General features: G+C 41.7%; 1 protein-coding gene across 7 annotated transcripts in view; it reads left to right on the top strand.

The window, feature by feature from the left end:
* stxbp1b (syntaxin binding protein 1b) overlaps window positions 1-26,915 on the top strand; it is a 161,238-nt gene that overhangs the window by 30,081 nt on the left and 104,242 nt on the right. For 2 of the 7 annotated variants that reach the window (XM_061928636.1, XM_061928635.1), the window contains exons 1-3: window positions 19,548-20,350; window positions 22,264-22,313; window positions 22,401-22,482. In XM_061928636.1, the coding sequence (XP_061784620.1) occupies window positions 20,035-20,350; window positions 22,264-22,313; window positions 22,401-22,482 (448 nt within the window). In that variant the 5' untranslated portion in view covers window positions 19,548-20,034. Of the gene's footprint in view, window positions 1-6,510; window positions 6,605-10,154; window positions 10,226-19,547; window positions 20,351-22,263; window positions 22,314-22,400; window positions 22,483-26,915 lie in introns of those variants that run through there. The other 5 variants (XM_061928641.1, XM_061928637.1, XM_061928638.1 and 2 more) reach the window with 4 other exon arrangements.

Below are 26,915 nucleotides of genomic sequence, written 5' to 3'. Positions count from 1 at the left end.
CCCTCCCTTCCCGTATCATGACGCTTTTTGGACGTCACCACATCAAAAACTCAACACAAGATGTCAAAACGGCCAAAACTGTCAGGTCCCCAGGGAAGAAAAAAGAAGAGGAGGGGAAACGAGAAAAAGACAGAGGTAGCCTACATGAAATTATTTGTCTGTTACAGAATGTGATAGTAGCTGGCTTTTTAGCATTAAGCTAATGTTACATGATTCGGCAATTGCTAATCAATAAATAGCTAGTTCTGTTTTAACATCGGGTTAATATTGTGGAGGGGGCTAAATTGTTATTGAAAATAATAATGTAACGTTAGGTAATTACAGTACTCCCACCTTACATTCCTCAGGGACATTTTTATTAGATCTTTTAAGCAGGTGTTTTTTGTTTACATTGTTATTGCCTTCTGGTTAGCTAATGTTTGCCCTGCAGGTAATAGTCACTTTTCCACCCCTTTATACATTAGGTATAGTTGTAAGCCTAGTTGTTAAAGTGCACATCATTAATGTTAATTAAGCAATATCACATGAGAGGGAATGTTTTTTTTTTTATTTGAGCACTGCTGTGATTTGGTTAAAGATAATCATAGCATAACATTCTCATATAATATATTATACTGTTACTTTGCATTCTGCTATTCAGCATTTAACTGTAATAATGACAATAAATTGAATCTAATCTAATTTGCATATCAGTTAACATCATACATATACCTCTTTGGATTTATCTATATTATATCATTTCATTTTATTCCTGGAATCATATGTTTTTATTATTAGACTGTAATACTCAATGGTGTCACATACGCCTCTCTTCAGATGCACTGTTGAAGTTTCTAAATCCCATCCCTGGGCCATCTACCACATCTACTGCTGCTGCCTCCACTTCAGCTGCACAACCCAGCCATGATGCAGCAGCATCAAGCGGTCTTCCTGTTGCCTCCACCTCAGCAGCACAACCCACCAGTGATGCAGCATTAGCAGCACAACCCAGCAGTGATGCAGCAGCATCAAGCGGTCTTCCTGTTGCCTCCACCTCAGCAGCACAACCCACCAGTGATGCAGCATTAGCAGCACAACCCACCAGTTTTGCAGCAGCATCAAGCGCTCCTCCTGTTTCCTCTACCTCAGCAGCACAACTCAGCAGTGATGCAGCCGCATCAAGCGGTCCTCCTGCTGCACCAATAGACCCTGCTGACTGGCCTTCTGTTTTAACTGAAAAGGTACGAACAGAGTTAGTTCACAGAGGTCCATTTGTAATTGATAGTGACTTCACATTCCCGAAACAGAAAGATGGACGAAGGTGTCAGCATGATTATTTTAACAGACTCTTAATCAATGGGGAAAAGGTGAGAAGAACCTGGCCTATATACTCGAAAAAAGAGGATATCTTGCACTGCTTCTGCTGCAAAATATTTTCAAAGAGAGATTACAAACTGAGTAGGGAAGGTCTGAAGGACTGGAAAAATGCAAGCCACTTGCTCAAGGTCCATGAGGATAGCCAGGAGCATAATGCTCACATGGCAACATGGAAGAACTTGGAGGTCCGTTTTGCGAAAGGACTCACAATAGATAAACAAGAGATGGCACTTGCTGAGGCTGAGAGAAAAAGGTGGCGTGAAGTTCTACATCGTTTGGTGGCAATAATTCAGTCCTTAGCTGAAAGAAACATGGCTTTCAGGGGGTCCACAGACACATTACATAAACCAGACAATGGCAATTTTCTGAAAGAAGTGGAGCTTATGGCCAAATTTGATCCAGTGATGAAGCAGCATGTCAGTAGAGTAGAAAGTGGAGCTGGCAGTCACATACATTATTTGGGAAAAACAATCCAAAATGGACTGATTGACTCCATCAGTTCAAGAATAATAAAACGCATTGTGGAAGAGATCAAAACATCAAAGTATTTCTCCATCATTTTAGATTGCACACCTGATCTGAGTCATAAGGAACAGCTCTCTGTCATAGTCAGGATAGTGTCACAAGAAGACACACCACAAGTTAAAGAGCATTTCCTGGGCTTTCTTGTTGCAGAGGAATCAACAGGAGATCATTTGTCAACTCTCATCCTAAAACGGTTAGAGGAGCTTAACATTCCTTTTGAAGACTGCAGAGGACAGTCTTATGACAATGGGGCCAACATGAAGGGAAAAATTAAAGGTGTTCAGGCAAGGTTGCTTCAGCTAAACTCAAGAGCTTTTTTTGTCCCATGTGGTGCCCACACTTTAAATTTGGTAGTAGCTGATGCTGCAAAAAGCTCACCAGATGCCCTTGGCTACTTTGGGCATTTAGCAAAGTTATTCAAGCTCTTCTCAGCCTCCACCCATAGGTGGGGTGTTCTACTGAAACATGTTAAAACCACTTTGAAATCATGGGCTGAGACCAGATGGGAAAGCAGGATAAAAAGCATTGAGGCAGTCAGATATCAGGCTCGGCAAGTCAGAGAGGCTCTTCTGGAGGTGAGGGAAACAACTACAGACCCTGTGGTGAGAGTTGAAGCCCAGTCTTTGGCTGAGGAGATTGGATCCTATCGTTTTTGCATTTGTACAGCCATCTGGTATGACATTCTCAGCAAGATCCAGTATGTGAGTAAACTCATGCAGTCGCCTTCCATGCAGCTCGATGTGGCTGTCGACTTGCTGAAGAAAACCAAAGATTCCCTCACCAGCTACAGAAACACTGGATTTTCTGATGCACAGACAACGGCAAAGGAGATGTGTGAAGAAATGAATATGGAGGCTGAACTCAAACAAAAGCGATTGAGAACCACCAAAAGGCACTTCGGTTATGAGTCTCCAGATGAGCCCATACAAGATGCACTTAAAAAAATGGAAACCACATTTTTTAATGTGGTAGTGGATACAGCCATCTCTTCACTTGATGAGAGATTTCAGAGCCTTGGAGAGGTGAATGACAAGTTTGGAGTACTCCTCAATTTCCAAAACTTACAAAAAGAAGAGCTGCTACAGCAGTGCCAAACCCTGAGTACTACTCTGATCCATGACAGCCAGCTGGACATTAATGGCACAGAACTTGCAATGGAAATGCAGAATTTCCCACCATTGCCATCAAAGAACATGACAAACATGGAACTCTTGACCTTCCTGCATGAGAAGAAGCTGGCAGAAATTTACCCCAACATGTGGGTTGCTCTGAGAATCTCTGCCACTCTTCCTGTTACTTTGGCTGCTGCTGAAAGAAGCTTCTCTAAGCTTAAACTCATTAAAACCTACCTGAGATCTACTATGATGCAAGAACGTCTCAGTGGACTTTCCATCATAAGCATAAATCATGTGGTCTCAAATCAGTTGTCATATGATGATGTTGTAGATGACTTTGCTGCAAGAAAGACTAGGAGAGTAAGGCTGTAGCAGGTGATGTGAGGTTGATGAGGGGGTGGTGTACAGTAATTTGTAAGTCATTCTAGTTAATGCAATATTAAAAAGCACAAATAGAGAACTCTGTAGGATCCCCTTTTTTTGTAATATAGTTGTTAATGTCATACTGGTTTGATATCTTGTTTTGTGCAGTGCCTTATTTATATTGTTGACACATTTTATTTTGTGTTTATGTATGTAAAAAATATTGTATTTATTGTATAATAATAATAATGTACAATATTGTATTTATTTTTTGTATTCATTTATTTATTCATATTTTTTTATCTTGTTAACTATTCTGATTGTTAATTTGCTTTCTTTAAGTAAAAAAAAAAGGTCAAAGACAAAGCTATTCGGTTTCTTGTGAGTATATACACTTCACTGCCGATGTGGGGGGGCGCCACCTAAAATCTTGCCTAGGGCGCCAGATTTGTTAGGGCCGGCCCTGGGCATGACTGATTTAAGAAAAGGGGTCCTATTATGCAAAACCAACTTTTCTTACCTGATGGTACCTGGTTGTGATCTGCATAAGTCCCAAAAATGTCAAAACAAACCACGGAGGCATGGCGTAGTTATTTATAAAACAACCTTGCCTTTTTCTAAAGGAGCCGTTTGGAATTTGGCCTGCATTTTAACAATGTTCGACATCGTTCCCGCCCCCACAACAGAGCAACAATTGCCAGCTACGGTAATAACACTAGCCACTAGACGGCATTAAATGGTGGTAGCAAAGAAATACTCCTAAACGCGCTATAAATTGCCTCTACAATGGCCGCGAACAGACAAGTACAGTACAAGCTAATAGGCTAATGTTAGCAGAATGACGAGAAGACAAACTTATTCCTATCGGCGTATTATGGATTCTCCTAAACTTACTTTCTTTAGCGACTCCAGTGCTAAACATCACCAGCAGGACTAAAAAGGAGGCTTTAACTGTGGATTTCACTGAAGGAGTTCGACTACTTGACTAACTCAAAACAGCGCGTGACTGCGCGTGAGTACAAAAACGTCCCCAAAATTAGAATGTTTTAATATTTTTCAAAAATCTGTAAAAAATAAATAAAATCCATTTTCCACCGCTTGTCCCTATCTCAGCTGCATTATATATATATTTATTTATTTGTATTATATATATTTATATATATATATATATATATATATATATATATATATATATTTGTAGCATGTTCAGCTGGACACCATCTATTAGTCGTTTGTGTTTTGAGAGAATATAAAGTATATTCATAAAGCTATTGAAAATTAAATACGGAGAATATTTGTAAAAATTTTACAAACTAATTTGTAGTAGAACCAACAAGTCGCCATTTATGTTTCATGTGTTTTTGAGACTTTATTTTTTATCATCATAAAGTTATTGAATGTTACTACTTAAAATATATTAAAAAAATTATACAAATCATAATCTTTCCAAAATATTTCTTGTGGTATTTTTTAAAAAGAGACTATTTATATCCCATTTAATTTTGAGACTATAGAGTGTATAATAAAGTTATAATGTATGAAATATTTATGCTGTAGGTGGTTGCACTTTGTAGGTCCCTGCGCACTGCTGCAGCTTAGCTGCTCAATGAAATCAAGAGTATATATTTCCTTCTCCTTTTGTGTTGAAAATCAGCTCGTAGCAACTTGTAGCTTATTGACTACATTTCAGAAGTTAAAAGATGTTTAATTTGTGCTTTAAAGACGTTTCGATGTTCAGTTATTGGTCTAATAACTTTTAATATGCCAATCTCTTTCTTACTTTACTGGACTGTATATGATTGAGTGTCTCCGTGGTGAAAACCGCGTAGTAAACGCAAAAACATCATGTAAATAAGGCGGTATGGACTACTTTTCAATCCCACACACATTCTAGTAAATCACACGCAACACGTCCAATAATGAAACACGCAATTTTATTTGGTTGTTTAGCATGTGGTATTTGAAGTGTAACATGTTACTTCACTGTCTAAAGTGCAGTAATAATTGTCATCAATGAGTTATTTATTTTTAATAACAATAAAAACCTAATAGGCCTATGCCAGAATAATGTCATTTAAATGTTCTGCAACAGAAAATGTAAAGGATGTTTTAATGTGTACATTTTACACTTATGAACCAGAGCAGAGCTGGGCAAATATTTTGACTCGAGGGCCAAATTGAAAGAAAAAAATGTCTGGGGGGGTCAATGTGTATGTGTCTATAAATTATATATACACATTTAGCTGTAAAAATCTGCTGTACAGTATGAGTGTTTAGGTCCCTTTTTTCAGGAACACTAATACCAAAAGTCACAATGTCCGATAGAGTACTAAAAACGTTATGACAGACCACATTTTAACTTTGAACACACTCGCATACAATGGAATGAATAGCATACTTAGTCAACAGCCATATATGGCACACTAAGGGTGGCGGTATAAACAACGCCAACACTGTCATAAAAATGTGCCATATAGTGAAACCATACTAAACAACAATGACAAGCACATTTCGGGTAAATATTGGCACCGCACCGCACCGCAACACACCATAATCACATTCCCTGAATTCCCTGCAGCACCAACTCTTCCTGGACGCTACAATATGAACATCGCTCCCCTTTTACTTCTCAGACCAGCTCCTCGATAGACATCTTTTACAATCAAGCAAAACACAACAAAAATGTAAAAAACAGCAAAATATGAATGCAAAGTGTAATAAACGCCTACAATATGATATATTATCACTTTTATGCAGAACTTTGTTGTAACAATCTGCTTCCGCATCTGTTTCTGACACAAGTGTTTTGGGCTGGCTGCTCTGAAAACAAACCCCGCTCACTCTGGCTTGTTCCTGTCTGAGCTGCTGTTACGTCGATTACCGTAATGCACCCAAAAACTCAGATTTCAACCATTAAAATACTTTCTGTAGTTTAAGATTTACGGTAATTTAAATCGCACTGCACATCATAATGGCCGCATGTGGCCCGCGGGCCGTATTTTGCCCAGTCCTGAACTAGAGTAAATCAATTCCAATGTCTTAAAATATATATCACAGAGCAATTTTATATGGCGGATGTTTATGCTTTTATTTTGAATTGTATCCAAAGGGGGTGTACCGCGTTGTGTGGATTATCACTAGTGACAGAACGTGGATTATTTATTCACTTGTCCTGCTGCTGAGAAGTGGACGTGCATAAGAAACCAGCATGGCACCTATCGGACTAAAAGCCGTCGTAGGAGAGAGTAAGACGGGTTTCTTTTCATTGTTTTTCTTTATATTTTCTTCTGTTTGTTTTTTCACCGAGGACACTGCACTTTTAGAGACCAATTTAATTGTTGACTGTTTAATATCGTCGGAGTGGCTAAGGAGTTCATTTGTTAAAAAAACAACAACATATTGATAGTATGATAGTAGAAAACGATAGCATGCCTAATGATGTAGAAATGGATGGATGGAATTGTTGTTGCAAAACTTTGCATCCGGAAGGACCGCTTTATTTGAGACAACACGAGTTAGGATTATTTGGGATAACGTGCAAATTTAATTTATCTTCAATGGACCCAAGCACCAACGAGAGAGATTATTTATTGTACTGAAGGTAGTACATTTGAGTATATATTTGGAACAAAATAAAAAAATCATGACAACAAAATCAAAAAATCATGACATCACTCCACTCCAATTGTCACTAACAGTCGAAACAGTATGTTAGCAATTATTTTAGAAGTTTAGTATATGAGGGGTTTGCTTCCCTGTGATGACACGACGACACGGAACTGCCCTGAAATAGCAATGGTGAGTGTTGTAGTGCCTAAGAGGATTTGAAGCAGATTAGAGGCAGGGATTGCATTTGGCTTTATCCTCCAAGAGGACAGACTGGATTGTTAAATCCCAGTGATGGAAAATGGGACACCGTTTACATCGTTTGTACGCAGTGTGATTATTTGTTGCCATTTTATTGCAGCCTAGTTGCTTGTTTGAGATAAATACAGAGAATCGTAAAGATTTGGTGCTATTGTTAATATATGGTATTATTTAAAAGTATGTGCCATAACAGACCTGGGCAAATTAAGGCCCGGGGGCCGCATGCGGCCTGTTAAGCTTTTCAATCTGGCCCGCTGGACATTCCCAAATAATGTTTTTAGATCTTTAAGATCGAAACTATAGCCGCCATTATGATGTACAGTGATGTTTTCAAATGACCGTAAGTCTTGAACTATACAAAGTATTTTAATGGTTGGAATCTGCGCTTTTGCATGATATACTAGTTATGGTAATCTAAGTCACAACAGCTCAGATGAGGCACCAAGCAGTGTGGGTGGGGAGCGTTTCCACACAGTATTTTTTTAGCGCGGCCAGCCTGAAATGCGGGTGTCAGGGACAGACGCGGAAGGAGATTTTTACAGCAAAGTTCTAAAGCTTAGTGATATATTAGATGTATCAGATTGTAGGTGGGTGTTGGAGCCTATCTCAGCTGCAATCGAGCGGAAGGTGCGGTACACCATGGACAAGTCGCCACCTCATCGCAGGGCCAACACAGATAGACAGTTCATAGTAAATATTGTAAATCCCACATTCTTTATTTTCATGTACATTCTGGGTGTTTTATTCAGTAAAAACATGTATAATTCCATGCACTCAAATGTAAAAGGTAAATTGCTCTAATACCTGCAGAAAGACAAATGGAAGTCCATTAGGAAGAAGAGAGCATGCACATTAAATACACAAAAAACAATGGGTAACTGGTTAAACACGAGAGTGTCTATAAAATGCAATGCAAAGTGGGCGACCGAAAAACTAGGGCAGGCATCTTAAAAAAAGAGAAGATGATAGATAGCAGATGTGACTGTATTGATTGTGATAAGTTACTTTGTCAGTGATTTTATTGTTTGGCACAGGGCACAGCTGTTCTGCTCTAAAAGGAAGTTCTGCATTTACCTCAATATTTTTATTTAATGTGTCCTTAAGGACTCTTAAAGGGCAACTGCACTTTTTTTTGGAATTTTCCCTATTGTTCACAATCATTATTAGAGACAAGAACACACATGTCCTTTTTTTTCTTAACGATTTTAAAGATGATTAAAAAAAAAAAAAACGCTTGAAAGATGCAGGTCCTGGGAGTCACCATCGTAGCCTTCGAAACCCTCTAAAACAACTTCAAAAATCTCCATCAACGTTTTATATACACAATGCAACTCTGTATATAATGTAGTAACAGAGACGTTCATAACAATATGTAATACTGTATGCTCGGGGTGTAACGGTACACAAAAATTTCGGTTCGGTGCGTACCTCGGTTTAGAAGTCACGGTTCGGTTCATTTTCGGTACAGTAAGAAAACATCAAAATATACATTTGTTGGTTGTTTATTTACCAAATTTGCAAAATCTTCCACCAAAAGTATTTTTCTTAGTGGAATATTTGATGTGAAGTAATCGGAACCTTGGATAGGTAAATAATTCATAATAACATTGATTTTGATTATTATGTTTTGAGCAATGACAGTTTGAAAGAAAAAAAAACAGCTTTGTTTTGTTAGTCAACATTGCAACTTTTTCTAAATTACATTTAACCTTTAAGCTTTTTTATTTCACTTTTGTTATGTTTTTGTTTATTTTAATAGTATTTTTAGAATGTGCTGTGGGCCTTTAAAACATTAGCTGTGGGCCGCAAATGGCTTCCGGGGCACACTTTTGACACCCCTGCTATAGATAATAAAAAATGAAATCTGATAAATCTATCGATAAAAAGCAGAGCCTGGTGACGCATGCGCGTTCATCATAACTCTCTCGCTCTCTCTGTCTCTGCCCCTCCCTCACGAATGCTGCTGTGTGCACACCTCCACAATTTGTTTTGTTTTTAACCCCTTCTTAACTCTGAACGTACAGGACAGCCCCGCAAAAGAGGAGATGTCTGGTGAAAAGAGGACGTATGGTCAGTCTATCGTAGCCCGGTGGCTGCTAGCATGCCGTGTGTTGTGCCTCGGTGTGCATTGAAATCGGTGTAACTCGGCCTGTCGCCATCACGTCTCCACCTCGTCGCTGCCACCACAGCCTGGGGGGCAATAAACTACAGACTGCGGTGAGGTAGGCCGGCTTCGTCGCGTGAAGAAGCCGACAACTTTTGGTTGTGTTTTCCGCTCCATTTACTGAATGGTGATATATGATATATATCTCAATATTTTTTCCGTAAAGTAAAAACAAAACAGTCCTAGTTACCTGAGATACTAAGTACGTCATTATTATGACTTAGTAATTTACGAAGTCAAAATAATGACAAAATAATGACTTAATAAGTCAAAATAATGACTTAAAAAGCCAAATTAATGATTTACTGTAAGTAAGCGTTTGCAATAAGCGTTTGAAAAAAAAGAGTTAAAAGTGGGGCCACATGCTGACATTTGTTCAACTCATCATGCTTCATTTATTACAGCATTTGGGAAGCCTGTAGTTGATTTTTATTATGTAAATGTTATATTTTTCTCAACATGTGATAGCAGGCCATTCAAAACTAGGCTGGTACATTACTAATAATTAATGTAACTATAGCTGAAAAAATTGTACAATAGCAATAGGAGAGACTATTCATCCCTGAACACCATGGCGTTCATGTAGGATTTATGATGCAGTTACATTATTATATCAGAGACAGAAACTCTTCATTTAACATAATGTCCTTTTTTGCTGCTTCAACACAGATTAATCAACACAGAAAAAGGTAAAGTGAAATAACTTAGTTGTTAACTAAGTAACTAACTAGGTCAATAATGCTTGTCTTTCTCTCATACAGACCGCCTTAACAACAAAGCGCTGCGGGAAACCCTGAATACTGTATGATCCATCCATCCATCCATATGTTTTTCAGTCAGTACAAATTGTTGTCGTATCGCAGTGTTGTGCATTACAAACTCAAACGTGTTTCATGTTGTTATAGAGGCTTGCTTACCTCTTGCCGTAGTTAGCTTATACGGCTAATACCGAAGCATGCCCATGTGTTACTAGTAGGGCAGCAAATCTTTGGGTGTCCCACGATTCGATTCAATATCAATTCTTGTGGTCACGATTCGATTCAAAACCGTTTTTTTTTTTCGATTCAACGCGATTCTCGATTCAAAAACAATATTTTCCCGATTCAAAACGATTCTCTATTCATTCAATACATAGGATTTCAGCAGGATCTACCCCAGTCCGCTGACATGCAAGCAGAGGAGTAGATTTTTGTAAAAAGCTTTTATAATTGTAAATGACAATGTTTTATCAACTGATTGCAATAATGTAAATTTGTTTTAACTATTAAATGAACCAACAATATGACTTATTTTATCTTTGTGAAAATATTGGACACAGTGTGTTGTCAAGCTTATGAGATGTGATGCAAGTGTAAGCCACTGCGACACTATTGTTCATTTATTTTAATTTTTATAAATGTCTAATGATAATGTCAATGAGGGATTTTTAATCACTGCTATGTTGAAATTGTAACTAATATTGGTACTGTTGTTGATAATATTCATTTTTGTTTCACTACTTTTGGTTTGTTCTGTGTCGTGTTTGTGTCTCCTCTCAATTGTTGGGTCGGGTTTGGTTTTGGAATTGGATTGCATTGTTATGGTATTGCTGTGTATTGTTTTGTTGGTTTGATTAATAAAAAATAAATAAATAAATAAAAATTAAAAAAAATTCAATAAAATAAAATCGATTTTTAAAAAATGAGATTTGATTCTGATGCACACAACGTGAGAATCGCGATTCGAATTCGAATCGATTTTTTCCCACACCCCTTGTTACTACTATAGAAAAAGTGTTAGTTCCTCAGTGTTCGCTCTTCCAATAAAATTGTCAGACATAACAGCTTGGTTATTATACGGTTTACGGAACTTAAATGAAGTATTGTTGAAGGTTTTTTAATGCATTTTTAAAGTGATTTAGAGGTAGAATTGATTGCTCACATTTGCTGCATTGCTAGCCACCTACAAACAAGTTGATCTTTATATGTTAGAAAGCCATCCATCTTCTTCCACTTATACGAGGTCAGGTTGCCGGGGCAGCAGCCTAAGCAGGGAAGCCCAGACTTCCTTCTCCCCAGCCACTTTGTCCAGCTCTTCCCGGGGGATCCCGAGGCGTTCCCAGGCCAGCCGGGACACATAGTCTTCCCAACGTGTCCTGGGTCTTCCCCGTGGCCTCCTACCTGTCGGACGTGCCCTAAACACCTCCCTAGGGAGGCGATCGGGTGGTATCTTGACCAGATGCCTGAACCATCTCATCTGGCTCCTCTCGATGTGGAGGAGCAGCGGCTTTACTTTGAGCTCCCCTCGGATGACAGAGCTTCTCACCCTATCTACAAGGGAGAGCCCCGCCACCCGGCGGAGGAAACTCATTTCGGCTGCTTGTACCCGTGATCTTGTCCTTTCGGTCATAACCCAAAGCTCATGACCATAGGTGAGGATGGGAACGTAGATCGACCAGTAAATTGAGATCTTTGCCTTCCGGCTCAGCTCCTTCTTTACCACAACGGATCGATACAGCGTCCGCATTACTGAAGACGCCGCACCGATCCGTCTGTCGATCTCACGATCCACTCTTCCCTCACTCGTGAACAAGACTCTGAGGTACTTGAACTCCTCCACTTGGGGCAGGGTCTCCTCCCCAACCCGGAGATGGCACTCCACCCTTTTCCGGGCGAGAACCATGGACTCGGACTTGGAGGTGCTGATTCTCATCCCAGTCGCTTCACACTCAGCTGCGAACCGATCCAGCGAGAGCTGAAGATCCTGGCCAGATGAAGCCATCAGGACCACATCATCTGCAAAAAGCAGAGACCTAATCCTGCAGCCACCAAACCGGATCCCCTCAATGCCTTGACTGCGCCTAGAAATTCTGTCCATAAAAGTTATGAACAGAATCGGTGACAAAGGGCAGCCTTAGCGGAATCCAACCCTCACTGGAAACGTGTCCGACTTACTGCCGGCAATGCGGACTAAGCTCTTACACTGATCATACTGGGAGCGGACCGCCAAAATCAGACAGTCCGATACCCCATACTCTCTGAGCACTCCCCACAGGACTTTCCGAGGGACACGGTCGAATGCCTTCTCCAAGTCCACAAAGCACATGTAGACTGGTTGGGCAAACTCCCATGCACCCTCAAGGACCCTGCCGAGAGTATAGAGCTGGTCCACAGTTCCACAACCAGGACGAAAACCACACTGTTCCTCCTGAATCCGAGGTTCTCTCCAGTACACCTGAATAGACCTTACCGGGAAGGCTGAGGAGTGTGATCCCACGATAGTTAGAACACACCCTCCGGTTCCCCTTCTTAAAGAGAGGAACCACCACCCCGGTCTGCCAATCCAGAGGTACCGCCCCCGATGTCCACGCGATGCTGCAAAGTCTTGTCAACCAAGACAGCCCCACAGCATCCAGAGCCTTAAGGAACTCCGGGCGGGTCTCATCCACCCCTAGGGCCTTGCCACCGAGGAGCTTTTCAACTACCTCAGCAACCTCAACCCCAGAAATAGGAGAGCCCACCACAGATTTTCCAGGCACTGCTTCCTCATACAAAGACATGTTGGAGGGATTGAGGAGGAGGTCGAAGTATTCTCTCCACCGATCCACAACATCCGCAGTCGAGGTCAGCAGAACACCATCCTCACCATACACGGTGTTGATAGTGCACTGCTTCCCCTTCCTGAGGCGGCGGATGGTGGTCCAGAATCGCTTCGAAACCGTCCGGAAGTCGTTTTCCATGGCTTCCCCAAACTCCTCCCATGTCCGAGTTTTTGCTTCCGCAACCGCTGAAGCCGCACACCGCTTGGCCTGTCGGTACCTGTCCGCTGCCTCAGGAGTCCTATGAGCCAAAAGAACCCGATAGGACTCCTTCTTCAGGTGGACGGCATCCCTCACTGCCGGTGTCCACCAACGGGTTCTAGGATTACCGCCACAACAGGCACCAACTACCTTGCGGCCACAGCTCCAATCAGCTGCCTCGACAATAGAGGCGCGGAACATGGTCCACTCGGACTCAATGTCCAGCACCTCCCTCGTGACATGTTCAAAGTTCTTCCGGAGATGGGAATTGAAACTCTCTCCGACAGGAGACTCAGCCAGACGTTCCCAGCAAACCCTCCCAATGCGTTTGGGCCTGCCAGGTCTGTCCGGCATCCTCCCCCACCATCGCAGTCAACTCACCACCAGGTGGTGATCGGTAGAAAGCTCCGCCCCTCTCTTCACCCGTGTGTCCAAAACATGAGGCTGCAAATCCGATGACACAACTACAAAGTCGATCATGGAACTGCGGCTTAGGGTGTCCTGGTGCTAAGTGCACATATGGACACCCGTATGTTTGAACATAGTGTTCATTATGGACAATCTGTGACGGGCACAAAAGTCCAATAACAAAACACCACTCGGGTTCAGATCCGGGTGGCCATTATTCCCAATCACGCCTCTCCAGGTTTCACTGTCGTTGCCAACATGAGCGTTGAATTCTCCCAGTAGAACGAGGGAATCACCCGGGGGATCACCCTCAAGTACTCCCTCGAGCGAATCCAAAAAGGGTGGGTACTCTGAGCTGCCGTTTGGCGCGTAAGCGCAAACTACAGTCAGGACCCGCCCCCCCACCCGAAGGCGGAGGGAAGCTGCCCTCTCGTCCACCGGGTTGAACTCCAACGTGCAGGCTCTGAGCCGGGGGGCAACAAGAATTGACACCCCAGCCCGTTGCCTCTCACTGCCGGCAAAGCCAGAGTGGAAGAGAGTCCAGCCCCTCTCGAGGAAACTGGTTCCAGAGTCCTTGATGTGTGTCGAAGTGAGTCCGACTATATCTAGCCGGAACTTCTCGACCTCGCGCACTAGCTCTGGCTCCTTTCCCCCAGCGAGGTGACGTTCCACGTCCCAAGAGCTAGCTTATGTAGCCCAGGATCGGACCGCCAAGTGCCCTGCCTTCGGCCTCCGCCCAGCTCACACTGCACCCGACCTCTATGGCCCCTGCTATGGGTGGTGAGCCGATTGGAGGGGGGACCCACGTTGCCTCTTCGGGCTGTGCCCGGCCCGGCCCCATGGGGACAGGCCCGACCACCAGGCGCTCGCCATCGTGCCCCAACTCCGGGCCTGGCTCCAGAGGGGGGCCCCGGTGACCCGCGTCCGGGCGAGGGAAATCTGAGTCTTTGTTATTTCATTCCCATAGAAGTCTTCGAGCTGCTCTTTGTCTGATCCCTCACCTAGGACCATGTTTGTCTTGGGAGAACCTACCAGGGGGCATAAAGCCCCCGGACAACATAGCTCCTAGGATCTTTGGGACACGCAAACTCCTCTACCACGGTAAGGTGGCAGCTCAGAGAGGAGAAAGCGAAAAAAACTAAAACTTTTGTCTTCTTGTCTCTCATGATTGTGAACAATAGGCAAAATTTAAAAAAAAGTCTAGTTTCCCTTTAAGATGCTACTACTGTACACCATGTTGCTGTGTTTAATGAGACTGATATAAATGAGAGATGTGGCGTTTGCGAACAAGTCGAGTCCTTTGAACTGCTCTTCTACATGAACGAAGAGAACCATAAGAACAGCTTGCTCGTATATGCACATTTCCATGCTGTCTTCGTGCAGCACACCTGCCTTGTCCACTTGTCCACGCCCATGAGTTGTCTATGTTGACTTCAGGTAAAAGACTAATGACCAGTGTTTGGTCATTAGACCTCCCCTTTCCGAGTGTTTGGAAAATTACTTAAGGTAAATAATTAAATATAGTTACTCTTTACTTTGCCAAAAAAGTAATTGAATTACGGACATAATTACTCTTTAATAAATATAGATATTTACTTGGGGAAGTAATTATTGTGTTACTGTAAAAACAAACAAAAAAAACACTTTTTGGCTTATGCACTCGAGCTGTTCATCAGACCAGTATGTGTATGCGCCTTTAAAACACCATGTGCCAACGTGTGACGTCAGAGCCCAGACAGAGCTGCTATAGATGTGTCTGCTATTTCAGATTTGCAGTTTGCGGGCAGTTACGACATCCCTGTTGAATATTTTCACTGGATTGTGTTTGCGCTAGTTAATAAAGAGATGGATTGTGCTTCGTTGGCTGTAGTCTTCTTGTCCACAAACGGGGTATTGTAGGGTTGCAAGTAGGGCTGGGAAAAATATTGAATATACTCAATATATCGCGGGTTTGTCTGTGTGCGATATAGAAAATGACTACCGTATTTTTCGGACGATAAGTCGCTCCGGAGTATGTGTCGCACCGGCCGAAAATGCACAATAAAGAAGGAAAAAAACATCTATACGTCGCACTGGAGTATAAGTAGCATTTTTGGGGGAAATTTATTTGATAAAATCCAACACCAAGAATAGACATTTGAAAGGCAATTTAAAATAAATATAGAATAGTGAACAACAGGCTGAATAAGTGTACGCTATATGACGCACAAATAACCAACTGAGAACGTGCCTGGTATGTTAACGCAACACATCATGGCAAGAGTCATATATATATATATATGCGTATAGCATATAGCAGTTAGCATATCATGGCCCACAAGGCACTTCTGCCATGACCCGCCACCGCCAAATTCTTATTGGTTGGCGTGTGAGTGACGATTGGTGACGTGTGACGTGATTGCGGACATTTTCTTCGTCGCTCACACGAATTAGATAAATAATATTATTTGATATTTTACAATAATGTGTTAATAATTTCACACATAAGTCGCTCCGGAGTATACGTCGCACCCACGGCCAAACTATGAAAAAAACGTCGACTTATAGTCCGAAAAATACGGTATGTCGTGAGTATTCGAGTATACGTTCTCACGCAGTTGCTTTTAGCTGCGGGCATTACACTTCAGACTTTTCTCACTCTTTCTTGTCTCTCCTCACAGAGACATAAAATAAGCGCACCTTGTGTATGTGACAATACGTCACATACTGTCGCGTATACAATGTCATACGCCCTCGCCGAGCAGAGAGGTAGCAGTGGCAGGTGGTGCAAGCAGAGCAGTGCGAGTGGTAATACGAGAGAGAGAAGGTGCAAATCTGGTAACAAATGGAGGAAAAATTCATTCCCAAGAAAAACAGCATCGTTTGGCGGTGGTTTGGCTTCTAGCGGGAAGATGTTGAAATATGTAAAGTATGCGACAAAAGCGTTGCTACAAAAAGTAGCGGCACTACTAATTTGTAGCATCATTTGAAAAGTCACCGCTAAAGAGTGCTTGAAACTCCGCATGTCAACATCTCTGGCCGGTGCCACACCGAACAACATGCCCAAGCAACCAGCACTGACCCAAATGAGCCTGGCGTCTTCCATTTCCACATCAACAAAAAATAGTCAACAACAGAAGGAGATAACGTCCGCAGAAACCTACCAGATAGCGAAGGACATCCACAATTTGATGTCCTATTATTATTTTACAGTTTTTTAAATATCTTGTGTGACATCATGCACAAAAGTGCACTTAATTTGTTTTAAAACATTGTAGTGGCATTCTGTACATGCATCAAGTGTTCATTCAAGGCTAAGGCAAAATATCGAGATATATATCGTGCATCGTGACATGGCCTAAAAATATTGAGATATTAATAAAAGGCCATATCGCCCAGCCCTAGTTGCAAGCCTGTCATTTCAAATGTTGATTTAGACTTAGACTAACTTTAATGATCCACAAGGGAAATTGTTCTGATCCACAGGGGAAATTGTTTAAATGTGTTGTTCATTATTCCCTCAAAGTAGTAGTGTGTATGTGTGCGTGTGCTTACATGCTGTGTGTTATTTGCTGTGTGATTTTCCATCTGTCAAACCATTTCTTACCGCTTGTCCCTCTCGGGGTAGCGGTGGGGGAATGAGGGGGCTGGGGTCCTGTGTGGTTTTGCCTCTTTTTATTTTATATTACGTTCATTTTAGTGTGGTGGTGGTTGTTGCTTTCAATAGTAAACATATATTTCCTGCATTGAAGTTGCTGTGCTTCTGACGCTGTCTTGTTGACATAAAACCACATCAAAAGTAGAATGCCACGTTACTTTAAACAACTCGCTAAGGTCGCTGTAACTTTCATAAAAGTAATTAGATTGCCCGTTACTCGTAAAAGTAACGTTAGTAACGCTGTTATCATATAAGGCCGTTATTCGGAACACTGCTAATGACATCTCCAAATTTAAATTGTCCTCCGCACGCTCCATTGACGTGAACACCGCAATAATGTGCAGCTAATTTTCAGAAGGACATATTGTATTAGTGACAGAAATCCGAAAAAACTGAATATTTGTTTGAACGATATGGCCTAAAATCTATATTACAATATATATTGCAACCACTTGAGATAACGATATATATCACAATATATGATTTGATATGTGTGTCTGCCTCAATACGAAAGTCCTACGTTCGATCCTGCGCTCGGGATCTTTCTGTGTGGACTTTGCATGTTCTCCCCGTGACTGCGTGGGTTCCCTCCAGGTACTCCGACTTCCTCCCACCTCCAAAGACATGGGGACGTGGGGATATGGTTGATTGGCAACCAGTGACGTGCGGTGAGGTTCATGGCTGGTGAGGCACTGACTTAATCACAGTCAGATTTACAAACATATGAACCCTAAAGAGTATCTTATATTCACCATTTGATTGGCAGCAGTTAACGGGTTATGTTTAAAAGCTCATACCAGCATTCTTCCCTGCTTGGCACTCAGCATCAAGGGTTGAAATTGGGGGTTAAATCACCAAAAATGATTCCCGGACGCGGTGCCGCTGCTGCCCACTGCTCCCCTCACCTCCCAGGGGGTGAGCAAGGGGATGGGTCAAATGCAGAGGACACATTTCACCACACCTAGTGTGTGTGACAATCATCGGTACTTTAACTTAACTTTAACTTTACACATACAAACTGTAGCTCACAAAAAAGCACATTTTATAAAAAAAAACTTTATTATGGTCTTACCTTTACTTATAAATGAAGTCCATGCGCCACTCCTTCTGAACAAAAGCATCGATAACTTGTTTATAGAAGTCTTCCTTATCTTTCTTCAGTTTTAAAAGTCTCTCTGTCTCGATGGAGATCTTCTTTTAATTATTACCTCCTGCTTCAATTGAAAGTTCAGTTTAGAAAACTGTTTTATTTTAGATATGTAATCCTCCATGTTAAAAGTCTAGGCAAGAGGAAAAAATAAACGATCGCTGCTAACTGTTGCTGCTTGTTGTCACTTCTTCTGCAGCCGAGTAGTCGCAAGAATGATCGCTGGGATCACTACCGGCCTCTACCACCAGGAGGCGGGATTACTGCGAGCCTCACACAGTGCGTCTTCGCAGCAGTTTTATGATTGCTCAGCACAAGAAATACGTTACACGCGATTGTAGCTGAGATAGGCTCCAGCGCCCCCCGCGACCCCAAAGGGAATAAGCGGTAGAAAATGGATGGATGGACATACAGTTGTTGACAAAATACACTGTACATTATATACCTCAGCTAACTACACTATGGAAATGCATAATATAATTCATATAGCAATACAGTCTCACTGTACAGCAGGCCAGCAGGTTAGCCGAGTCATTGCGCAATCCATGGTGAGGCTCAACTCAGTGACGTGCCTCAACTGGCTGGTGACTCACCGCAAGTCTCTTCTCAGTATTTGAACGGCAAATGTGAAAATTCAGCGATTTTGAATAAAAATAATCTAAAACTGGTGAAGTTAAATGGAAAATAACTTCATAGTATAATCACTGGATACATATAACAATTTAATTTTTTTTTTTCTTTTTACATTTTTTTCTTTCCATGATGGTATGTGAGGCCCCGCCTCACCTGCCTCCCCTGACTGCACGTCACTGTTGGCAACACTATATTGGCCCTAGTGTGTGAATGTGAGTGTGAATGTTGTCTGTCTATCTGTGTTGGCCATGCAATGAGGTGGCGACTTGTCCAGGGTGTACCCCGCCTACCGCCCGAATGCATCTGAGATAGGCTCCAGCGACCCCCCGCGACCCTGAAAGGGACACGCGGTAGAAAATGGATGGATAGATGGATAATTATATAACAATTTCAAAATGGGTTACAAAAGGCTTCTAATTTGGTAACATATTGCTTCATTTCCAGTTGTATTAGTTTGTTTAAACTATTGATAATATCATTGTTAATGTACTGTTAATATCTGGTTACTTTCTGTCGTGACATGGTTCTGACTTCACTTCTGTTAAAATGTAATAAGCACTTATCTTACAGTTCTTTGGCTACTTTACATAGTTTTGAGTGATACTGTACATTTGGATATCAAATGCGAAGTAGTTACAGGGGCAGTATTAATTTTATCTTTGCTAATAATTTTCAAGATCTTTAAATGATGATGATAACATTTTTTATCACAATTATAATGGTGTTGTTACAACATATACATTTTCCTACTATTGATTCTGATTTAAATCCTTTGGTTTTTGCCCCTTAAGCCATCCTGTGTCCAGGGACTTATTTCCTGAGTTTGCAAACTATACCAAAAACGACAAAATGTTTTTTGATAATAAAAATATTGTTATGATTTAACAGAGGGAGATGACGGCAAAGACACCAGGGAGCAGTATAGCTCTATGTATTTATTATATATAGTCGCTATATACATTATATATATAATAATCAAAACAATAATAATATAAACTAAGGAAATGGAGTGTGAACGAGATCCAAAAGTGTATGTAGTGCATGGCTATGTGTGTGATTAGCTGTAGTGTGTGTTACCTAGTGTTGTGTTGGGCGAGAGGAGGGACAAGGCAGGAAGACAGTCCGTTGGGCAGGCAGATGATCCAGGGCGAGAGAGAGGCGTCGAGAGGTCCATGTCCAAGCGGGAGGTCGAGAATCCAAAAGGGCAGTCCGGGAAGCAAGGGGAACAGGGGATCACAGGAGAACACGGGAACTGCTGCGGGAAGACAACAGGAACATCAGACACAACGGAAACAAGGAAGTCACAGGGGGAGAGCGAGTTTGCGGGATGGAAGCCAGACATGGGGTGCTTACAAAGGTAACAGAAGATTATATTCCGGCGAGGGATGGCAGGTTGGGCAGGCTTAAGAAGGCAGCTCGCTCATCACAGGCAGGTGCGCAGATTGCAGATCTCCTGCAGCCGTGCGGAGGCGCACCCGCAGCGGAGAGGGAACGCCCGTGAGCGTGGCCCGCGGTGCTCTCACTGGAGCGCACAAATGGATGAGCGACGGCGGCAGGAGTCTGAGCCGTAACAAATATCAATCTAACCGCTGTAGTATCAACCATATACAGTTCTGATACTGTACTTGGTATCGCTACTGTCAATATTTGTATCCATCTGTCCACCTCGGTTTACATTCAAAAGGTCTAGGTTGCGTTAAGCATATCCTTCTACAGTGCATAGTGTAGCATGTAAGAAACTTGATTTTTCTGCCATAGAGAAAAGAATTGCTGAAGTGGATTTGCACTGTAGAGGGACATTAGCCGCGAGCTAGAATAAGTTAAAGTTAAAGTACCACTGATAGTCATACACACACTATGTGTGGTGAAATTACTCTCTGCATTTGACTCATCCCCTTGTTCAACCCCCTGGGAGGTGAGGGGAGCAGTGAGCAGCAGCAGTGGCCGCGCTCGGGAATCAGTTTGGTGATGCTACAGTGCGTTGAAGACGTATTTGTTCGCTTGTTGATGTCAAATTTGCAAGACAAGGCTTCAGTGTGTCATCAACATGAATTATGACGATATAACGATAATATTAAAAACTATCGTCCCCCAGATTTATATCATTTATATCGTAAATCGTTTAATCGCGCATATTGCGCAACCCTAATAATGAATTGATAATTATATATTTCATTTATAAGTGCCTTTCTTGAAACTCAATGGAGGCTTTACAAGATACAGATAAAACAACAAATTATAAAATCAACATGTAAGAAAAAAAAAGAGCTGTATTGTAGAAGCAGTGATAGTGAGTATGCGGTCTTGAACAGGTGGATATTGAGTTTGGATTTCAAGACGTGGAGGGAGTTAATATTTTTAATGTCACATGGTAAGAAGTTCTAAAGTTTGAAGCTAAAAGCTCTGGTCCCAATGGTGCTGGGCAGAGAGCACAGTGAGGTGGGTGGAAGAGGAGGTCTAAGGGTGCGGGCTAATGTGGTGATGTGGTTAACAGACATGCATAGCAAAACCCGCTAACAAGCATACCTTTTATGAGCGGCACAAGGCCGCTACAGCCAACAAACTCCTCCTAAAGAGCAATTTACTGTGGTGAAATCATTTACCCGGATGGATGGATGGATGGATGTATGATAGAAAGGCGCACAATGAAGAGGGATCACTGAAGCAGTCACTTTGCATCGCTATATATACTCTAAATTGAGGCATTGTTTGAATCTACAGATAATCTATCCATTCATCCATTTTCTACCGCTTGTCCCTCTTGGGGGAGCTGAACCCTGAGCTGAACAAACCTAAATGTCCATTGCCAATGCCCCTGCAAGATGTTTTACTTGATTTTGGGGTTTTTTATACAATATTCCTCAACAAGCTTTCAAACATGTGCCTGTCAGTTCCCTAAAGGTAGTATGTATCAAATGTGTGTCGATTTGGCTGAAATATTCTAAAGTGAGTGTTTTTTGTTTGCCCACCATTATTGCACCAAGACAAAACATTTTTAATTCGAGAAATTTTACGGTACCCGCCAAAATTAAAATGTTTTATTAATGGCAACATGGATACTCAGGTCTCATATGTACCTTCTGCCATATAATGGAAGAACACATTCCAAAAACAGTGCAATTCCCATTTAAAGCCGTATGGAAACATTGACACACGCGTTGTTGTTATTGTCCTTTAAATAATTTCAATGTGTGGGACAGTATTTTTTTTCAATTATATTAATTGTGTGTTTATTAATTTAGAAATATATTTCCATCTCTTACTTTACAGAGATAATGAATGGTGTCATCAAGAAGGCAAGAGAAAAAGGAAAATGGAAAGTAAGTGCATGTTTGTTTTTTAGATTTGCAGATTATTTGAAAATGTTAATCCCTTGATATAAAGAGGCATGTTTAATTGTGTTTTAGGTGCTTGTTGTGGACAAGCTGAGCATGAGGATGATTTCCTCATGTTGTAAGATGACAGACATCATGTCCGAGGGAATCACCAGTGAGTACCTCATCAGTTCAATGCAAGTTGGTTGTAAACATGTCAAAAAGGTGACACTTTAGCAATCTTTTTGATATGTTTTTGTCACTGGGTTTTTAAGACGGGACCAGACATAACCCCCCGGAGTTACACTAATAACAATATACTCATATTAACAATGATGTATTATTATGGTTCGTATTACCCACTGATGATAATGCTACATCAGGGGTCGGCAACCCGCAGCTCCGGAGCCGCATGCGGCTCAGCTGCATACTTGCTGACCCTCCCGACTTCCGAATTTCAATGCCTCTCCCGAAAATCTCCCGGGGCAACAATATTGAGGGCGTGACTCTAGCGTCCGATTTGACACTATCTGCATGCCGGCCCAGTCACATGTTGTATGCAGGCTCTGCCCTTCACACGTAAGTGACCGCAAAGCATACTTGGTCAACAGCCATACAGTTCACACTGAGGGTGGCCGTATAAAACAACTTTAACACTGTTACTAATATGCGCCACATTGTGAACCCACACCAAACAAGAATGACAAACACATTTCTGGAGAACATCCGCACCGTAACACAACGTAAACACAAGAAAATACCCAGAATCCCATGCAGCACTAACTCTTCTGGGCTACATTATACACCCCCGCTACCACCAAACCCCGCCCCCAGGGGGGGGTTGATGTGAGGGGGGCGCGGTGTTTTGGTGGTAGCGGGGGTGTATAATGTAGCCCGGAAGAGTTAGTGCTGCATGGGATTCTGGGTATTTGTTCTGTTGTGTTTATGTTGTGTTACAGTGCGGATGTTCTCCAGAAATGTGTTTGTCATTCTTGTTTGGGGGCAGCACGGTAGAAGAGGGGTTAGTGCATCTGCCTCACAATACGAAGGTCCTGAGTAGTCTTGGGTTCAATCCCGGGCTCGGAAACTTTCTGTGTGGAGTTTGCATGTCCTCCCCGTGACTGCGTGGGTTCCCTGCGGGTACTCCGGCTTCCTCCCACCTCCAAAGACATGCACCTGGAGATAAGTTGATTGGCAACACTAAATTGGCACTAGTGTATGGATGAGAGTGTGAATGTTGTCTGTCTATCTGTGTTGGCTCTGTGATGAGATGGCGACTTGTCCAGGGTGTACCCCGCCTTTCGCCCGATTGTAGCTGAGATAGGCTCCAGCGCCCCTCGCGACCCCAAAGGGAATAAGCGGTAGACAATGGATGGATGGATTCTTGTTTGGTGTGGGTTCACAGTGTGGGGCATATTAGTAACAGTGTTAAAGTTGTTTTATACAGCCACCCTCAGTGTAACCTGTATGGCTGTTGACTAAGTATGCATTGCAGTCACTTATGTGTGTCTGCAGAAGCCGCATACAACATGTAACTGGGCTGGCACGCTGTTTATACAGCCTGTAGAGGGCGCTAATGACAGTGCCATCACGGCACACCCTTATTAGTGTTGTATGGGTGAAAATCAGCAGACATTCGTGAGAATAGTTGCCCTGAATTTCGGGAGTCTCCCGGAAAAATTGGGAGGGTTGGCAAGTATGACGCTGTCAAGCGCCATTCATATAGAATCCGCGAAATAACGTCTCGCGGGCCGCGTGTCTGGTTTATACATAGCACAAAGCACAAAAAAAACTGTATGCAGTGTTATTTCATTTTAAATTTCAAAAGAGTTTTGTGGCTCCCGTTGTTTTCATGAATTTGTGAAACGGGTCAAAATGGCTCTTTGAGTGGTAAAGGTTGCAGACCCCTGTGCTACATGATTCAGCTGATCTCTCACTAACACTTAAGTAAAGGTAAAGTTGACATATTTATAATCATATCAAAGTGAATAAAATCACCAACCACTTTATATTGAATTTGTTGGCACTTTTTTGTAAATTTGAAAGGGTTACATGCATTATTAAAATTATGTATTGTGATTACATTAGTGCTGAAATGGCTCTCAAAATGATGCTGATAATAAAATGGTTCATCGGCAATAATACTCAGTGGCCTAACCGTTAGAGTGTCCGCCCTGAGATCGGTAGGTTGTGAGTTCAAACCCCGACCGAGTCATACCAAAGACTATAAAGATGGGACCCATTACCTCCCTGCTTGGCACCCAGCATCAAGGGTTGGCATTGCGGGTTAAGTCACCAAAAATGATTCCCGGGCGCGGCCACAGCTACTGCCCTCTGCTCTCCTCACCTACCAAAGTTTAAGTGCCAATGATTGTCACACACACACCAGGTGTGGCAAAATTATTCTCTGCATTTGACCTATCACCCTTGATCACCACCTGGGAGGTGAGGGGAGCAGTGGGCAGCAGCGGTGTCATTTTGGTGATTTAACCCCCAATTCCAACCCTTGATGCTGAGTGCCAAGCAGGGAGGTAACGGGTCCCATTTTTATAGTCTTTGGTATGACTCGGCCGGGGTTTGAACTCACAACCTACCGATCTCAGGGTGAAAACTCTAACTCATACATTCGCCAGAAAGTTTCACTCAAAGATTTTCTCACAAGTTGACATGTACAGTAGTCAGGACTTCCATCTCCAAGTGGAATTACTTTTGAACATATTTTAACTTGTGATCAGTAAGTCTGGGCGGTATACCGGTATTACAGTTAATATCGGTATATTTTAGAAAGTGGTATATATTTGAGACAATACTGCCATACCTGTATCTTTTGATGTGCCTTTTTTACGGTCCCTTTGGCTCACCCTCGCCCCTTGCATGTTTATGGAAGCTTCTGTGACGCACAATGACGCTGTCTGGTTTGCGCTATGCAACAAGTTACGTGGGTATACTATTTGATTACAGATTCAATGCTAAGTCTTACTGATAGCTTTTTCCTTAGCTCTCATAGCCCTTTGTGCGTAACTGTGTCAGTTTGCATGTACTTTCCAAACGTGCTAAATGTAGCTGCAAAAACAGTGACTGCAATCATGCAAAAGTTTCAGGTTTGATAAATAAAATTGTGGATGCTGAATGATTACATTTGCACCTAATCTTCCCATATTGTGGGCCTTCTGATAATTGACATATATTCTCAATAAACATGAAGACAAACATGCTAAATGGCTTGCACTTGCTTTTTTTGCTGATGTAACAGACACAACACTGGTGCATGAGCTTAGTAGATCAGCTTTGCATGTGCTATCAAGTTTGCATGTGTTTTAATACACGCAAATCTAGAGTAGATCAGGGTCTTAGAGTGAATGCGATGTTTCTTCTGCAAAAAAACAAAACAACCTGTTATCAGAGAATCAATGATTTTATAACTTTTTTAACAGTCCGGTGATTCAAATCCTAAATCAGGAATATGCGGGTATTCACTTTACTGTAACAAAAATGGTTGCTGAAATGTGAGGGGCATACTGACTTATGTGAGTACTGTAGTGCATTTTCTGATATAAAAATCACGTTATAAAAGTCACTTTAAAATAATCTGAACTCAGACCTGTTTACTGTTCTCATTCTTGTGGTTTGGTGCTCTCAAATGGACAAAAGTACTTACTCGCAGCTTGTTTTTAAAATGTTTTTTTCACACTTCCCATGTTTAGTACAGTTAAAACAAAACATGTATACTGTATATATATATATATATATATATATATATTTTGGCCAGCTCTTGGTGTGGTTTTGTCCACTTGAGCTAAAATGCATGTGCAATGTGGCCCAAAGTAATGAAAGTCAATTTATTTCAGTTATTTAAAACCAGCATGGCCTTGTATAGACCGAAAAAATACAAAGTCAAGCCTGGCTGGAATGAGCACGTTGCAGAGCTTGCTGACTCGTTGTTAAATTTAAAACTATACGCTCAGGAAAGTAAACACATTGAGGTTTAATTCACTTGCAATAACATTTCAAAACAAGAGCCATATTAAATTCTGGAAAGAAATAAAAAGACTGAACAGTTTTATCTTTGCCAACAAATATTGATGGGGCAAACAAACCAGATGAAATTCTTCACTTATGGCAGAAACATTAAAGTCAGCAGTTGAACTATGTTCAAAAGCAACTCCTTTGTAGTGTACAACATATACAATCATGATGATGTGATTGTTTCTGTACAAAAAGTAACATTTATTGTGATAAAACTAAGAAATAACATGGCATGTGGTGCAGATAAGTTATCTGCTGAGCATTTAAAATCTGCAAGCAGAAGACTCTATCCTCTGTAAAGCAATGGTTTACTGCGTTTTTAACTCACTGTATTTTACCTAATTGTATGTTGTCTGTTTTTTTGGTGCCCACTGTTAAAGGCAAAGTTGAAAAGATATATATCAAAGATTACTTTCGCCCTATAGCTCTGGCAATAATTTTTTCCAAGGTGCTGGGAAAAGTCATATTGATTGGACTGGAAACACTTATTGTGACATTTGGCAATCAGTTTGGCTTCAAATCCAAATCTGGCTCAAATATTTGCATTTTTGCTTTAAAGGACATTTAAGATGTGTACAACAA

The sequence above is a fragment of the Nerophis lumbriciformis genome, linkage group LG33 (genome assembly GCF_033978685.3).
Source record: "Nerophis lumbriciformis linkage group LG33, RoL_Nlum_v2.1, whole genome shotgun sequence".
In the NCBI taxonomy this organism is placed as follows: domain Eukaryota; kingdom Metazoa; phylum Chordata; class Actinopteri; order Syngnathiformes; family Syngnathidae; genus Nerophis; species Nerophis lumbriciformis.
Note: the sequence above shows the minus strand (reverse complement) of the source record. Positions and strands in the feature narration are given on the sequence as shown.